Here is an 18,295-nt window from a genome sequence, read left to right as displayed (position 1 = left end):
CCTGACTGTGGGGCCACCAGTATCTCCCATGGCGCCTGCAAAAAGTCTCAGTTAATATGCCCTCTAAAATCCACAGTGTGTGAAAGACATTTGCTTTTTCTGCTCCATTCCTGCTTGAACTTGCTTGGCCGCCCTGACATGGCCTCCACAGCAGCCATTTTGTGTTACAATGCCACACGCACACGGGCAGCCATTTTGCTCCCACAGCACTTTGTTAAAAGCCCAAAGCGTGCCCACTGAACCTAGGCCTGGCCTTGTGGAAGGCAGCTTTCAATGTGGCAGAGGGTCTCCCAAGGTTTACTCTGCTTATGGGTAATGTAATTAGGGTATGTAATTGTGATCAGCTCAGATAATGGACTGAGTGGCAGGCTCTGGCCTCAGACAGTCCCTTGCCATCCTGTTTTGCCCAACTGCTATTTGGCTAGTGTAGGTCATGACAGGAATCCTTGGGAATTACATTCAGGAAGGGTGAACAACCTCTGTTTGCCTTGGAAACGATGGAGAGGTGTGTTGCAAGCAATCGCTTTTGAGTGCTCTCACAAACATTGGAGGGTTTTTTTGAGTACTTGGAAATATTACGGGTGGTCGGTGGGGAACAACTATTATTCCCACCTCTCTCTGCTCCAGCAAAAAGCCTTGTTCCAGCAAAAACAGATGCTCTAGGGGGGAGGGGAAAGCCCACTTTGCAAGGAGTTAAGCTTTTGCACAAATACACACAGACAGCAACCGTTATTTTGTGATCAGCCCTGCTGGAAGTGCCCCTATGATCTATTGGAGACATCATTTCTTTCAGTTCGTAAATAGGTCCTTTGGTGGACTTGACCTTGGCTCAGAGTGTGACAACCCTGCTCAGAATGGGCTGTGGCTGCTTCAGCCCTGCTCACAAAAATTCGAGCGGGGTGCTCATAGATTTTCTAAATTTTCACCCCAACCCTAAATTACATGGTCAATGTGCTTCTTATACCCTCTTGCCATGATTCTTACCAAACCTCCAGAAGGTAGCCACTTCCAGTATCATTATTCCCATACTGCAGATAGGGAGACTGAGGCTGAAGGTCAGTCGCGCCATTCAGCTAACTCTCGGCAACCCCTTTCTTTCTGTCCGCAGTCGGACCCCGCCTTGTCTCTCAGCCAAAGCCCCTGACGGTCGACGTTGGTGCAGACGCCTCTTTCACCTGTACCTGGACTGGGAATCCTCCTCTCACCCTGGCCTGGACCAAGAAAGGGTCTACTGTGGTAAGTGCAGCATCAGCCCCCTGTTCAGATTTTTATTATAACAACAACTAGAAACAAATGTGAAATAGAAATACCGTAGTCTGATATGGCAAGTAATTTACACCAGGAGCCCATGCGCTCTGAACTTGCTTGCAACTTTCAAATCATGCCAATCTCCTTTTTTCCCCCCTCAAAAGTTGGGAGTCAAAAATAAACCGCTCTGGGTTTGTAATTTGCAAATTACACAAATAAATCTCGGAGGCCCACCTGCCACTCGCCAATAAACACAGAAGGATGCCCCGCCCACTTTGCCTCTGGCCCCGCCCATCACCAACATGCAGCTGCCAATAAATTACCACCAGAAACTGGGGTCAGGAGAGAGACTCCCCACCCCTGCTGGAAAGATTCCTTTAGTCCTAAGAGAGCCACAACCAGGACTCCTTGTACCAACAGGTGCTGAGCAACGGCAACACTCTGCATCTCAAGGCGGTGACGCAGGAAGACGCTGGCGTTTATGTGTGCAAAGCCATTGTGCCGCGCATTGGAGTGGCGGAGAAGGAGGTGACCCTGGCTGTGAACGGTGAGGGGCCTGGCCTTGCGTCGGGACCGGGTGGCGGGTGTAACAAGACTGTTAAAGGGAGCAGAGCAAAGCAAAGACGGGATAGGATTGCAGCTTGCCTTGCCTGGGGACCATAAGAAGCTGGCTTAGCTTAGACCATTTCCCTTCTCGCTCCTACCTGGAAAAGCCACAAATGGAACCATGAATCTTTCTGCCTCTGCATGCATGGCAGATGCTTTACCGCTGAGCTGTATGTCCCCCTTCCCTGGGAAAGATAGGAGGGAGCCTTGATGAAATCTGCAAGCCTCTAAACCTGAGATGCTCTCTTTTTAACCAAATCATAGCCAGCTCCTGTAGCCTTCTAAAACAGTAACTAAGGGATAGGGAGGGGAGGGAGGCCCTCTTCTGTATTGAACACTGCCCTGATTGTGTCCTCCTTTCCAGGTCCACCCATTATCAGCGCAGAACCAAGCCAGCAGACTGCAGTGGGAACCAAGGCACGGCTGGAGTGCTTAGTGGGGAGCGTCCCACCTCCTGATAGGATAGTAAGTGCTTCAGTCAACTAGCCTTTCCAGACCTGCTGTTCCTTGTCCCTTAACCTGTGTGGACTTCAGTATACCTGAAGGAGAGTCTCCACCCCCCATCGTTCAGCCAAGACACAGAAGTCCAGTGCTGAGGGCCTTCTGGCAGTTCCCTCGCTGTGAGAAGTGAGGTTGCAGGGAACCAGGCAGAGGGCCTTCTTGGTAGTGGCACCCACCCTGTGGAACGCCTTTCCATCAGATATCAAGGAAACAAATAACTACCTGACTTTTAGAAGACATCTGAAGGCAGTCCTGTTTAGGGAAGTTTTTTATGTCTGATGTTTTATCGTTTTTTAAAATTTTATTATTATCATTAATTCTGCTGGGAGCTGCCCAGAGTGGCTGGGGAAACCTGGCCAGATGAGCAGGGTGTAAATAATAAATTATTATTATAAATTATCACAGTCTGCATTGATGCGGGTTTATCTGTATAGCCTTTATTAGTGCTGCCCATGTTTTATTTTAGTTTTTAGATGTCTTAGATGTTTTAACTTTGTACTGAGAATTGTATCTTTTCTGACTGACGATAGAATAAAGAATGATGATTATCATAGTAGTACTTTGCAAGCTCAGGAATTCATCATTCTGGAAATCTCAACTTTTAAATCAAGAGTACGCAGGTTCCTAGCCCTCTGGAAGTACTTAATATTACATAGGCACAGCGGCTATTGGATAGCTGTTCTTAAAACATGTGTGCTTTATTTTCCCTGCCCGTCTTGGGGCAAGCTCCAGCAGCTTTCATTATAGTTTCAAGTTGAACGTTATTATTTCTTTTATTATACAAGCATCTTTATCCTACCTTTCAGCTGGAAAAAGGGGGAGGGAAGTGATGGTTCAGGACTGCTTATAACCAATTTAACACCAGCACATTACGAAAATGAAAACACATCAAATCGGGGACGAGATGCAGCAGATAAAGCTGCTGTTAAAAATAAGGATTGGTTCAATGAGCTCTTCAACTCCTGCTCTACAACGGAGTTATGGTCGTTCCCCAACCACAACTGCCTGTGATATTCCAAATGCTGTTACGCTGCAGCTTCCTGGTTGCTCTGAGCTGAGACACATTCTGAGCAGGCTCTCCATCTGAGGGTGTGGGGCTCCGCCAGACACAGCATTGCCCTTTGCCCCCTTCAGCAGAGGCAGAATGAATTGTGCAAAATAAGCAGCTCAGTGTGCAAAAGTTGCTTAATCTGCAGGATTTATATGGGTCACTGAATTCAGCATTTCTTGGCCCAGAATCCCAATGTTCCTACCCCAAAGCACACAGCGTTCTGGCCTTTTTAATTTCTCCTTGACCAACTAGAGGAGATCCATGGGATGGGATTTTTTATTTTTGCTTTTGAAAGCAACAAATGCAGTCGCGGAGAATGTCCGGTTCAGATTAGAGTTGCAGAGCTTTGTGGGGAAGTTTGGGGCTTCCAGATGTTGCTGAACTGCAACTCCCATCATCCCTGGCTATTGACCATGCCTACTGGGGCTGATGGGAGTTAGAGTTCAGGAACATCTGGAGGACCAAAGGTTCCCCACACTGGGGTTAACTTTTGCCCCCTGTGCTGTTTTTTCCCCTGGCTGAAATCTCCCTCCACCTGCTAAAAAACAACCTACTAGCTAATGAGTCAAAACATAAGATGCCATGGTTCCTCTTGGGCAAATAGCTTAAGGGGAGGGGTGCAGTGTTCACCTGAGAGAACAGCACGGAGGGGGAAGGGTTAAACCCCCTCCTCCAGTCCCAGCCTGAATCAGGATCCCATATGTGTTTCCACCTGCCTCCAGATAGCAGATTGCCACCCCCACCCCTTCCCAGATCAAAGGTTTTTGAGAAGCTGGTGGGTTTTTAGAAAAGCAGGAGTGGGGGGAACCCTGCATTCTTGAAAGTCAGTGAATGATACAACTTGGAACCATTCACCAGGCAGAGCAAAGGTTTATTGACTTTGTTCCCACCATGCCGAGAAATCCTCAGAAGGCCTAGCGCTCCCCTTGCAAATTTAAATCACTACGCAAGGTGCCTATTAACATCTGGAGAGCTATTTGTGGGTCGTGACTGACTGCAGTTCTGGTGATTTCCCAGCCCCCTTCCACTCGAGAAGCAGAGATCAAACAGATCTGCAGTAGCCTAGACAAAATAAGCAGATTTTTGCGTGTGGTCTATTTTTCTACATTGCACACAAGAATTTTTCTGCATCGCGCACAAGAATCTGATAGAGTCTTGCATGGTGATTTTGGTGCACCATGGGTTGTTAGTTTTAGTTTTTGTTTTTTGCATGGTGCAAACAATCCTATTTTTTCCCCATAGTGGTTTCCTCCCCCCCCCCCCCACACACACACACAATGCATGTGATCAGCCAGCCACAAGGTGGAGTAAATGCCACATGGAGTTGTGTTTTCAAAGAGTGTGCATGTGACAACTGTCACACATGCACCAGCTCTGGGTCCAAACCATCTTAGCACCCTTGTGCCTCCCATCTGCCTACCAATGGCATAGGGATACATCCCAAAGTGCAGGCTCTCTCCATGACAACCACTATTGCCATGACCATTCTAAGGTGTACATCAAATAATGAATATATGACAAATGCATACAGTATAGCCATGAGCCAGCTCTTTTAGCACACCCATCCCCCTGTTTTGTTTAGCATCCAGACTGATAAAGTCTTCTGGTGGACTCAAAAGCTTGCTCACTAGTTTGTGACATTTTGGCAGAGCATAATGGGGAATTTTGCAAAAGAAAAGGGTAGCCGTTTGACCCATTGCCTTGCAAGCTGATGTAACCTCCCTCTCCCTCTGCTCGGCTTATTTGGTGGATATCTCTCTTGCTTATTTGACATACAGAGTGTTTGCAGGTAGCTCTCCTGCAGGTGACGCCATTCACCCTTAGGTCCAGGTGTGGCGCCCCTGCCCGGCTCCATCCCAATGCCCCATTGCTGTTCACAGCCTTGATCCTCTCCCTTTCCCCTTGTCGCAGGCCTGGGCGTGGGGTGAACGGGTACTGGATGCTGGATCACTGGATCGCTTCACCGTGGACACGGTGGTGACAGACCAAGGGGTGCTCTCGGCCTTGCTGATTGACCCGACCCACGACACTGACTTTGCCCTGCCCTACAACTGCACGGCCTGGAACCGCTTTGGTGCCCGTTCTGCGGCAGTCAGCTTGCGCCGCCAAGGTGAGGCTCCCACCTTTGGTCAGGAAGCCTTTGGAATGATCCCCTGGGGCAGAGAGGGAAGACCTGCAACCCTCCAGGTGCTGGCAGACTCCAAATCCCATCAGGCACAGCCAGCATGGCAGGGACGATGGGAGTTGTAGTCCAATGGCATCTGGAGAGCCACATTTTTATTCCTCCAGGTTCTTTGGACCTTAATTTCTGCTGATCTTTCAACGGGGGTGGGATTCCGTTGCATTTGCTTTTTTTTGTACATACTATTAGTGAGCTTAGCTGCCAAGTATCCCGTTTTTCGCGGGAAACCCCCAGATTTTAATCTGTTTCCTGCTGTTCTCCCGAATGGAGAAAAATCCCGGAAATCCCCCAGATTTCCTACCTGCCAGGGAGCCTCCATTTTGGATGCTGCTCTGACCATGTGTGGGCACCAGAAATAGGGCAGAGCAGCACCGGAAGTCGCTTCTACGCATGCCCGGCGGTCATCTAGGTTGTGGCCGCATGGCGGCGGCCGTCACCAAGATGGCCGTCACCATGCGGTTACCACCAAGATGGCTGCCGGGCATGCGTAGAAGCGACTTCCAGTGCCCACACATGGTCAGAGTGGCCCCGGAAGTTGCTTCTATGCAACTTCCGGTGCCGCGCCGCTGCTGATCCCGCATTTTTCAGCGGGAGACTTGGCAGGTATGTTGGTGAGCATCTTAGGTTGTTTTTTCTCTTGTCCTTATGCTTCTTTTTAACATTTGCTTTTCCAAGTTGCTTTGCGCTCACCTTTCTGGGAAAAGTGATGATATGATGGTGATCATTATTTCCCACAATGCCCCTGGCATGGCACTGCCCTGAGTAAATCAGGCTAGAAAAATAAAATTATGGGGAATCCCAGGGCAGGCATTACGGGTGAGCCCTCAGAAGCTGCCTGAGGATGCCAAGTGCTGACCCAGGCCCTTCCCCTACTAGACCACCTAGTGTCAAATTCGGAGCAGGGAGACCTGAGTTCAAATCGTAGCCACAAACCTCCCGTGGGCAAATCGCTGTCTTTCAGCAGCCACAGTGTGGTTGCAGTGATAACATGGGGTAATAAACCCTTGTAAATTGCTCTGAATTCCTTCAAGAGAGGGCAGGGCTACCTAATACGACAAATAAAAAGTGTGTGTGTGTGACCCATCTTATTCCCATCAGAAGTCCTGTCCGTCCTAATTTTGGGTGCTTTGGCTGCCTCCGGTGTTGCTGCCCTCCTCCTCCTGGTGGTCTTCTTCTCTCTCTGCTACCGGCGCAAGCGCTGTGGGAAAGGTGAGGATCCCTGCAGCCCCTTCTCCCCCCCCCTCCCCTTGCTTTGTAGGTCGTTCCAGACTTGAAGTACACCTGGAGGACTGAAGAGAGCCTGGGGAGGCTGCAGTGCCAGGAAAGCAAGCCAATTGTGTTTGAAGGAGGTGACACGAGGCGGAATAGCACAGCAGGGAAGAGAAGGGAGGCTGGGAGGCTTTCTGTCATTACTGGAGGGACCATTGCTCAGCACACCTGCTCAGAGCACATGCCTCACCTGGAGAAACTTCTGTCTCCAGTGTCTCCCAGTTCAAAAGGGGCTCCAAGATCTGTGTTTGGAGAGCTGCACCCTCTCTCCCTCCATGGTTCTCACATAATTTCAATTTATGTTGCATATTATAGTTACTCTATACCTTCACCTTATCACAAAATTAAAACAGAAAGGTCACCCACACACACGCACTGCTGTTCTTACTCAAATCCTATCTGCATGGACATCTAAGAGCACATTACCAGAAAATGTTAAATTTCTGCCACTAAACAGTAGATTAGCACCCCAGCACAACAGTAGATTAGCACCCCAGCACAACAAATCCACTTTTTAAAAGAAAAAAAGAAAAAAAAAGAAGCAGACTTACTGCAGATCAGAAAAGGATTTGATTTGGGGCAGGATTCTCTCCCAGCCCTACCTTGAGGTGCCTGGGATTGAACCTGGAATCTCCTGCAGTGCTACACCACTCAGTCACGCTGCCCTGCATAAGGGAGCAGACATTCAAGGAAGCACAAAGGAACTTAAGGTATCTCCTCCTGTGATACCTTCATGTGTGCGTCCATCCAAAAGTCCAAGTTCTGTGAGGCAAGGAAGGTCATCTTTGTGTGGAGCTGTAGGCAAGGAAGGCAGAATTCATGCCTGTATCTGTCACTCTGCCTCTTCTGCAGCCAAGCGGGGAACGCAGCTCTCCAAGGCAGACATCCTGGTGCAGATCACGACGAGCGAGAGCAGCCCCAGCCGGCCGAGCGAGACCGAAGACGATGCCAAGGAGCCTATGGTGAGTAGAGCCAGGATCCTGATTCGCTGCCCAAACACTCAAAAGGTACTTAATATACATGAAAGCACTCTCTGGGGGTCCTCTCTTGCTAGCCTATGGAACAGGGGTTTGGAACCCATCACCCTCCAGATGTTCTGGGACTCCAAGGGTTGTTGCCAACTAAGTTCTAATCAGAGTAGACCCATTTAAATTCATGGACCAATGCTAGTCATGTTCATTTATTGCAATGGGTCTCTCCAAATGGGACTGTGCACTGCAACCCCTCAGTCCCACCCAACACGACCAATTAGCCAGAGATGATGGAAGTTATCATTGAGGTTGAATCCTGGCAAGACAGAAGTACTGTTTTGGGGGGGGCAGGCAGGTGTGGGGACTCCCTGGTCCTGAATGAGGTAACTGTGCCCCTGACTCACAGCTGTCCATGGAGGCACAGGTCAATTCTGTGTCCAGGACAGCTGTCTACCAGCTCCATCTGGTACGCAGGCTGAGACCCTACCTGTTCACAGACTGTATTGCCAGAGTGGTGCATGCTGTGCTGCCCACTTGGACTACTGCAACATGTTCTATGTGGGGCTACCTTTGGTGGCCTGGAAACTGCAATTAATCCAGAATGCGGCAGCTAGATGGTGACTGGGAGTGGCCGCCAAGACCATATAACGCCGGTCCTGAAAGACCTACATTGGCTCCCAATATGTTTCTGAGCACAATTCAAAGTGTTGGTGCTGACCTTTAAAGCCCTAAACGGCCTTGGCCCAGTATACCTGAAGGAGCGTCTCCAACCCTATCATTCAGCCTGGACACAGAGGTCCAGCTCCGAGGGCCTTCTGGCGGTTCCCTCACTGCAAAGTTACAGGGAACCAGGCAGAGGACCTTCTTGGTAGTGGTGCCCACCCTGTGGAACGCCCTCCTATCAGATGTCAAGGAAATAAACAACTACAGTGGTACCTCTACTTACGGATAACTCTACAGTACTTACGAATGTTTCTACTTACGAATGGAGCTCCGTCCGCCATCTTGGATGCGGTTTAGATAGGATTTTTTCTACTTACGAATTTTTAGATAGGGTTGCTTCGACTTACGAATTTTTTCTCCCAATGCATTCCTATGGGATTCGACTTACACATTTTTTCAACTTATGAATGTGCGTTCGGAACGCATTAAATTCGTAAGTAGAGGTACCACTGTATCTGACTTTTAAAAGACATCTGAAGGCAGCCCTGTTTAGGGAAGTTTTTAATGTTTGATGTTTTATTGTATTTTTAATATTCTGTTGGGAGCTGTCCAGAGTGGCTGGGGAAACCTAGCCAGGTGGGCGGGGTATAAATAAATTATTATTATTATTATTATTACTTCTACTTCAATGCACAAAGCACACAGCCTGCTAATAATACAAGTCGAGCCCTTCCAGAGTCCAGCATCCCTTTCCCACTAGTGGGCAAGCAGATGTTTCCAGAAAACCCACAAGCCTCCAGTATTTGGTATTCAAAAGTACAAGTGGGGCATACAACAAAATGTTGCAGGGTGGAGTGCTGGGATAGCTTAGTCAGTAGAGCATGAGACTCTTAATCTCAGGGTTGTGGGTTTGAGCACCAAGGTGGGCAAAAGATTCCTACATCGCAGGGGGTTGGACTAGATGACCCTTGTGGTCCGCTCCAGCTCTACAAGTCTACAATTCTGTGCTCTTCAGGTTATCTGGCCTGCCAGCCAGCCAGCCAGCTATGCACTTTCCCCAATATATTCCATTCCCCCTCCTACCTGGTTTTCCATTTCTCTCCCCACTCCATTAGTTCGCAAAGTCTGGGCCCTCTTTTTTAATGCTCAGTCCTCACTGGGTTGTTAGAGGGTTTCGCCAACCACCAAGAACTGGCACCCAGGTATACATAGGCTACGACATGGCCTCTGAACATGAAGGCTACATTGTGCTGTCATGGTACCACTTTGTTCTACCCTCCATGAATTTTTGCCTAACTCTTCTAAAAGACCATCTAAGCTAGCAGCCATCCTTGCATACTGATAATTAACAAAGACTTGAGCACTGCAATACACTCTTTGTGCCTGGTCTGGAACCTCCAGCTGGTGCAAAATGAGGCAACTAGACCATTGATGGGGACAGACTACCTACCACCAGCACACACAGTGATGCCTCGAAAGACGAAATTAATTCGTTCCGCGAGTCGTTTTGTATTGCGAAAAATTCGTTTTGCGGTTTTCCAATTTAAACAAAGCAAAGCAAAAAAGGGGGAATTCGTCTTGCGAAGCACGGCCATAGAAAAATTCGTCTTGTGAGTCAACAAAAAGATCGCAAAACGCTTTTGCCTTGAGAGTTTTCCGTTGCGTGAGGCATTCGTCTTGCGAGGTACCACTGTACTTCAAGCTTACACTGGCTGCCCAAATGTTACGGGGACAAGTTCAGGGTTCCTGTATTTATTTGCAAGGCCCTTAACAACTTGGGTCAAGGCTATCTTAAGGACCTCCTGATCCCTTATCTCCTGGCCTGACCAATGAGATCCCCCATAATATAACTACTAGAAGCCCTGAATTCAGTGTTGAGGGCCCAAGTCCATTATTGTTGTTGTTGTTGTTTAGTCGTTTAGTCGTGTCCGACTCTTCGTGACCCCATGGACCAGAGCATGCCAGGCACTCCTGTCTTCAGGTCCATTATATAATAATGCTAATAATACTAATAACTCCCCCCCAAATGAGATGACATGGGCACCTTTCTTGCACTTCACACACATGACAAAAGACTTCCTTGTTCCAGCAGGCATGTTGAGGTCGGGGTAGGCTTTATGGCAATCTTTAATGTTTTGTTGTCCCGTTTTCTATGGATTAGAAACGCAAACAATGACTTAAATAAATAAATAAATGTGCCATGTCTGTTAATTTCAGCAGTCTAAACCAGTGTTTCCCAACCTTGGGTCTCCAGCTGTTGCTGGACTACAACTCCCATGATCCCTAGCTAGCAGGATGGTCAGGGATGATGGGAACTGTAGTCCAAAAACAGCTGGAGGCCCAAGGTTGAGAAACACTGGTTTAAACCAGGCATAGGCAACCTTGGCTCTCCAGATGTTTTGGAACTACAACTCCCATGATCCCTGGCCACTGGCCCTGTTAACTAAGGATCATGGGAGTTGTAGTTCCGAAACATCTGGAGAGCCAAGGTTGCTTATGCCTGGTTTAAACCATCCGTTGTCCTTGATCAATTTCATCAGGCACCCATGCCCAAGTTCTAATAGGATGAGAGAGAAGATCTCTCTCCACCCTTTCCATACCATTCAAAACTCAGTAATAATTTGTCTTCCCCCAGCCCCACCTCCCTTAGACTGGTCATTGATAGGACAGGAGGGTTTGGGCTGTTTGCCAGAGGTGGAGGGAGGTCTTCCCTTGAGCTTAAAAAAAATGTACTTCTGCCAACCTCATTGTTTCCCTGAGCCTGCAGATCATGCGCCTCTCACACGCAGGTGGTGGTATTTACATAAGGAATGGCTCTCGCAGCCTGAATGATAATAAAGAGAAGACAGAAGGAGGTGCTGTCATGGATCTCCACTGTCTTGCCTTGCCTGGTCCTAAGGGACCTAAAGAACTCCAGCCCAGGACAAGGAGGGCATTTTTTATAGGCTGCTCATCTTTCCCCCTTCATCTCCCTCCAGGCCACAAGCAGTGAGTCTCCAGCTACATCCCACACTGAGCACAGTGAGATCCTGGAGGATGACGAAGGGAGCCAAGAGCTGAAGGTGAGCTCAGCTGGGACTTTGGGAGGCTCACCACTCTGCCTACCGTACAAGAGCCCTACGTCAGGGTTGGCCAGCCGGTGGCTTCCAGATGTTGTTGGCTCCATCTCCCATCATCATCCCTGACTGTTGGCCAGGCTGGCAGGAGCTGATAACATCTGGAGTCCAAACATCTGGAGGGCCACAGGTTCACCACCACTGCCCTAAGTATACCTTTCTGAACCTCTCAAAGACCAAAGAGTCACACGAACGTTTTAAAATGCCTTCCTAATCCATACCAAAAGCCTGTCCCATTTTCTAGTTATCTGTCTCCTCCGATAAGGGCATCTCCTCCTCCTTTACAAAAAATGTTTTATCATTTAAAATACTTCTTAACCACCACCAAAGATTTCAAAACATAAATACAACATAAAAACCAACAAATAAACAATAAACAAACAAACAAACAAAATATTGTTATATTCAGCCAAGTGGAGGCGGGCTAAAACTGTTTTTAAAGGAAGTGAGAAACGAAGGCAAAATTCCACCGAAAATGCACTGGACTTGACAAGATTGTAATACACACAGCAAATGTGCCTGTTTGGGGAGGGCACTCCAGAGTGTGGGTGCCACTGCAGAAAAGACCCTCTTATTTTTTGTAAATACATAAGGCAGCTCAATTAAAGCCAGGTCACAGTACTTGAAATTCAGCTCCCCAGCTGTAGAAATGGACAGACCAGTAGCTCTCTTGGGTGCTATGGTTAAGCAACAAAATCAATGATTATTATGATTATTTATCGTAATTGTAAATGGCCCTTCCACCAAAAGAACCCCTGGGAAATGTACAACAAAGGATAAATTACAGAACTGCACCAATGATTTAAAAAACATAGTTAAAATTTGGTGGCAAAACCCAGTTAAAAAAACAGTCATTTGACAATTGACAGTAATCCTAAATTGGCGGTATACAGTCATACCGTGGATCTCAAACGCCTTGGCTCCCAAACAAATCAGCTCCCGAACATTCAAAACCCGGAAGTGAATTTTCCAGTTTTCGAACGATTTTCAGAAGCCGAACATCCAGCATGGCTTCCGATTGCCTGCAGGAGCTTCCTGCAGCCAATCAGAAACCACACTTTGGTTTCCGAACGTTTTGGAAGTGGAACGGACTTCCGGAATGGACTCGGTTTGAATTCCAAGTTATGACTGTACTGCATCAAAACATTGAGGTTCCATAGGCAAGATTCATGGAGGATACGTCTAACTCGTTCCATGTTTTCCCTGTTGAGCTTCTGACTTACCCCACCCATCTCAGAAAATCCAACTTTCTTAACATGATAGAACCAGCGGCTCAGTTTCCCTAGGTGTGGACGACCCATTGCACAGCTATTCTGTGGGTTTCCAAGGTGGTTATTGATTGCCCAAAGCATTTCTTCCTCTATGGTGTGTTCCTCTCTAAGAATCATCACTATCATCACTTTGACTCATCTCTTCTAATAGCATTGCTTTTACCGTATTTCTGTTTCTTTTCTTCTTTCTAGCCCTAAATTGCCCTTGGCAATCATGATTGGGACTACATGATTGGGACTACATGATTATGATTGGGACTACAATAAGGGGGGAGGGGGAGTATTTAACCCTTTCTCTCCACACCATTGTCCCCAGTGAAAATCTTTCCCATCCCCAAAGTTTGAGGCTGGGGGAAAGGGGTCTGCCCTATGGTTACCAGATTTTTTTCAGTAAATCCGGGGACACTGAAAAAAAAATATTCATGCTTTATTATCCATAATTAAAGGAGGCACAAGGGGTTCACAATCCACATTAAGCCGAGCTATGAACAGGCCCTTAGAAGTTTTGCCCTGGTGTAATATTATATTCCTGTCATTTAGAAGCACTACTTTGGGGGAAGCCATGGCTGTTAAAAGGGGTCTAACCCTCCTGAGTTCCAACCACTATGCCACACTGTCAATTCTCTCTAAGATTCTTTGCATATAATTTGTATTAAATTTTCTGTTTTACAATTTAAAATACTCATTTTCCATCCTTAAGATATCAATGACTTCCTTTCTTCTCTTTCCATGGTTCATTTTACATATCATAAATCCCTGCACATTTTACAAAAGCAATACCCTTCAGTATTCCATTATTGCATCCATCAAAACTTATTTACACTGTTGAATTTATCTTAATATGGCCAGCGTTTTCAGCTGTACACAACTATTTCCCATATACAGTGGTGCCTCGCTAGACGAATTTAATTCGTTCCACGGGTCTTTTCTTATAACGAAAAATTCGTCTAGTGAATCCCATAGGAATGCATTGATTTTTTTAAAAAAAATTGCCCATAGGAATGCATTAATTGAATTTCAATGCATTCCTATGGGAAACCGCGATTCGCTAGACGAATTTTTCATAAAATGAATTCGTCTAGCGAGGCAACCTCCACTCGAAAAATCCTTTCGTTAAGCGGAAATTTCGTTAAGCAGGGCATTCGTTAAGCGAGGCAACACTGTATTTAGATTCTTTGGGGCACATCCTGACATTTGCTTCCCTGGCATTCCAATACATATACAGATATTTTTTTCTTCCGTAGGATCCAACCAATGGCTACTACAAGGTGCGCGCCCACGAGGAACCAAGTTTGGTTAGCAGCTTCTCGGAGTACACGTCGGCCCCCCGCCCATTGTTCGGGGCGACCTCTCTGTACCCTTCCACGGGGCCAGTTCAGCCCAAACTGTACGAATACGCTCACCGCTATACCCTGGGCACACCCGGCTCCCGCTCAGCCTATGACCCCCACGAGCGTCTTTTCCCCCAGGAAAACATCTACAGCGGGTCGACCTACCTCACCGCCCCCTATAGCCGGGCCTTCACCAGCTACGTCAAACCGAGCAGCTACGAGAAAGCGGAGAGCGGCTACGGGCAGTCGGACCAGGCCAGCAAAGTCTCGGGTTGCTCTCGCTTCTCCTACACGTCCTTGTCCCAACAGTCTGACTATGGGCGCCCCGCTCACCAGCGCATGCAGACCCATGTATGACTCGGGCCCGTCCCCTGGCAAATGCCGGTCACCTCCCGAGAAAGAGAAAAGGGAACAGACTCCGCTCACTTGTGGCTAATGGACTCGGAACGGCCAGGGTGATAGACTGGCAACCCTCACTTTCCTCCTGAGGGTGCCCAATTCTCCTTGTGTGTATATCGGTGGGGTGGGGTGGGGACGGCGGCAGGTAGCTGGCTCGGCAGCCAAGATGGCCGACAGCCCTCTCGCCATCTTCTGACTGGGACCAAGCCCATCTCACTCGGGCAGCAAGGAAACCAACATCCTGCCTGCCTTCGTGCCAGGACGTGAAGAGTGGGTTTGAAAACGGTGGAAAGCCTTGGCTGAGACAGAGGACAGACTTTCCGGGGAATCTGTCTTGACTTGTAAGAATCCGGATTCAAAATGGCGGGCACAGCTGTCTGTCTGACAAAAGCATTGGCGTAAGAAGCCAGTGGGTGCTGAAAACGGTGCACAGTATGGTGCCGGGACAGTGATGGGACTACGTGATGCTTGTTCTCTCTCCTCACCCTGAAACAGAGCTGCCTCGAGGGCAAATCCCCTGCCGTCAAGGCAAGATTCTCCACCAGCCGCATGATTCTGGGAAATCTCCAAGCATGGGCCCCTCCCTAGTGCTTGCCTTTTAATTTTTTTCCTGGCTTGATGCTGTGGTTTAAATCATTCCCTCTGCCCCCCTCTTTAGCTGGGGTGTCTCCTAGACTCCCGCCCATCCCCTTTAATTAAAGACAAGCAAATAAACAGGCAAATATCGCTTTGAACAGGACGGCACCTGCACTGCACCGGGCCGACAGGGAGGTGGCGATAGTGCTCAACGTTTATGCCATTTTAAGACTTGCCAGGACTCTCTTTAGGCACATTTAAAAGGACAGGATGATGCTGAGGATTAAAATCCAATTATTAAAAAAGCCAAGGATGGGACTTGGGAGGATATAGGAAGCCAAAAGCCAATGGGATCTGTTGATTTCATTTGTGAGATTCTTTTTCTTTTCTTTTAAATAAGTTATTCCTTGTTATTACTTTTTGCCTTAAGTGTATTTCTCTGCTATTGATGGTTCTGACATTTTTGTTTCAATCTTTCCAGAATCTCTTGGGAGTGCTTTAGTTTTTTGGGGGGGGGGGGTATTTCCCCGTTTTGTTTGTTTTTGCAATTTTTATTATTAGACTGGGATTTCACACTAGCACACAACGGTCACGCCTGTTTGAGTGTGTTGCGTAAGATAAGGGGGAGTTGTAAATGTATTGCCTACTGCAGAATTCAAATATTTATATTTAATTTAAAAAGCAGGTCGGAGTTATGCTTTTGTTATTTTAGCCTTAGAATGCTAGGCAGCGGGACAGAACACAAATACACACCAGTGGAATTCTGGGAACAGAGGAAGCTGCCTTGTACGTACCAGGGCAGACTGGCTGGTAGAGAAAAGTGTGTTACCCATACACTTTCCAGCATATATTTGCAACCTATGAGATCTGGGACCTTTCCTTTTGAAACTCAAAATCTGAAGGAAAAGGTGGGGAACCGTTGGCCCTCCAGATGTTGCTGGACTATAATTGAAGGTCACAGGTTGCCCACCTCTGCCTTAGATTCTCCAAAAGTGGTACCCAATACTCTGTTCTGCACTTCCATGGAACTGAAGCAGAACCACAGCTCTGACCCAATGCAACAGTGAACAGGATTCCTGTGCATTTGACCCTTTTGCAGAAGAACAGATTTCAGCAGATCCCCTGTTGTGCAATACAGTCATACCTCGGTTTGCGAACGTGATCCATGCGGGAGGCACATTCACAACTCACAGCGTTCGCAGCCTGAAGCGCCATGTCAGCGCACACGCATGATGCGATTCGGCGCTTCTGCGCATGTGCAAGCACCAAAACCCGGAAGTAGCCCATTCCAGTACTTCCGGGTTCGGCACAGTCCACAACCCAAAAAAGCGCAACCCGCAGCGTTTGTAACCTGAGGTATGACTGCAAATACTGAAGGTGCTGAACCCGTTCTCCTCCACAGTGGGGGGGGCTTCCCCCTAGGATATCTGACATAGCACAACATCCTTTGGGGAGGGACAGCATCTCAAGTTCCAGCCCTGGCATCTCCTGCTACAAAAACCAAGTAGCGGACGGTATGCAAAGGCCAGGTAAAAGGGTTTTTTAATGAGAAGTAATTTGCACTTCTCAAACCATTACACAACCCGAAATGCATCCTTCAAAATCCGTGCTTCTCCAAATTTTGCAATGCAGTTTTCCCACCAAATCATGTGAACAGAAAACATACATGACGGGGAAGTTTGCAGACAAGAATGCACAGATTCGGGGAAACTGCATACGAAAAATGCATCACGTTAAGAGAAGTTGCTTGTGTATATTAATCAGAACTGCATACAAAAAAAATGTGTTTATTAGGAGAGATCCGCTGACAAATTTTCCTGAGGATTTGGGAGGGGGGAGTTTTCAGAAGTCACTACGGAATTGTGGCAAACTGAATTTAAGACTAGAAAAATGAGAAATTGAGCCTCGTCTATCCCTAAGTTACACCGGATGAGAAGTGCTTTATTTTGGGGAAAGGGGTGCTGTTCAGCGGCAGCACACATGCACTGCATGCAGAAGACATCAGGTGCAATAGTTGGTTGCAGGTGAAGGACGCATGCTGGAGACTCCAGTCAGTGGATAATACCAGACGAACAAATAGTTGGACTTGTGTATTAGACAGGTTCCTATGTTACACACACACACACACACACCCCACAGTGCGCGAAAGAGATTTGCTTGCTACACCAAACCCTTCCTGTTTCAGCATTTCTTTTCCCACTTCAGCGGTATTTCACAGGTTTTCCGCTGTGGCCATGCTGCTTTTGAAACCAGATGGGTGGGCGGGTATCTCACCGTCTGTGTTGGGGCAAGAAATGACTGTGTGTGTGAAATCCGTGAAGGTCTCTACTTCTCGTGAGTGTTACATCAGCCACATGCTTGCGTTGTTTAAAGAGCATCGTCATTCTTATCCTCACTATCTTTTAAATTGTCTGCTAAAAGTAGCGTTCCTCTTTGCTGCTGGTATACAACTTGCAGGGAATGGCAGCCTTACCCCACCTCCCCACACAGACAAAAATGTGTGGGGCTGTGGCAGGGAGTGTGAGATAGTTTCGGTAAAACAGCATCACAAATGGGTGTCGTGGAAGATATCGCTACCAAGAGGTACTAGCATTGATGGTTGTGTTCCTCACTGTAGTACCCTTATGAATACAGTTGTTGGGGAGAGAGTTGTTCTGCTGAGGTCCTGCTTGCAGGCTTCTGTTATTGATGATGATGATGATGATGATGATGATGATGATGATGATGATGATATTTACTTGCACTTCAGGTTAAATGATCCTTGAGGTCCCTTCCAACTCTACAATTCTATGATTCCATGTATGTACACACAATGGTGAGCACATGAGGTTCCCAACTGTCCAGAAAAATAGCAGCCCGGCTTTTCCTTTGTCATTTAACAGCAGCTTGAAGTACAGAAATAAGCAAGAGCATTCCACAACCCGGAGATAACAAGCGATATCACTTGCTAATTCGTGGTACATAATCATTATTTGTTTTTGTTGCCAGTCTTCTTAACCTTGTGCCAGCTGGGTGCTTTGTCCCTTCAAGGTTAGAAGAGGGCAGCTCCTTGCCCCAAGGAGCCTACCATCTAACATTGCACAAAGGGGAAAAGGAAAGTACCAAAAGCAG

General features: G+C 47.5%; 1 protein-coding gene across 1 annotated transcript in view; it reads left to right on the top strand.

Annotated features, from left to right (window-relative positions):
* KIRREL2 (kirre like nephrin family adhesion molecule 2) overlaps nucleotides 1–15,868 on the top strand; it is a 57,098-nt gene extending 41,230 nt beyond the window's left edge. The window contains exons 8-15 of the mRNA XM_035119529.3: nucleotides 1,109–1,236; nucleotides 1,669–1,795; nucleotides 2,219–2,319; nucleotides 5,318–5,516; nucleotides 6,687–6,797; nucleotides 7,710–7,819; nucleotides 11,470–11,553; nucleotides 14,123–15,868. Of these exons, the coding sequence (XP_034975420.3) occupies nucleotides 1,109–1,236; nucleotides 1,669–1,795; nucleotides 2,219–2,319; nucleotides 5,318–5,516; nucleotides 6,687–6,797; nucleotides 7,710–7,819; nucleotides 11,470–11,553; nucleotides 14,123–14,566 (1,304 nt within the window). The 3' untranslated portion in view covers nucleotides 14,567–15,868. The remainder of the gene's footprint in view (nucleotides 1–1,108; nucleotides 1,237–1,668; nucleotides 1,796–2,218; nucleotides 2,320–5,317; nucleotides 5,517–6,686; nucleotides 6,798–7,709; nucleotides 7,820–11,469; nucleotides 11,554–14,122) is intronic.
* Nucleotides 15,869–18,295: the final 2,427 nt, after the last annotated feature.

Source organism: Zootoca vivipara, chromosome 6 (assembly GCF_965207765.1).
Source record: "Zootoca vivipara chromosome 6, rZooViv2.hap1.1, whole genome shotgun sequence".
Taxonomy (NCBI): domain Eukaryota; kingdom Metazoa; phylum Chordata; class Lepidosauria; order Squamata; family Lacertidae; genus Zootoca; species Zootoca vivipara.
The sequence above is the reverse complement of the archived record's forward strand: the minus strand, read 5'-3'. Positions and strand labels throughout refer to the sequence as shown.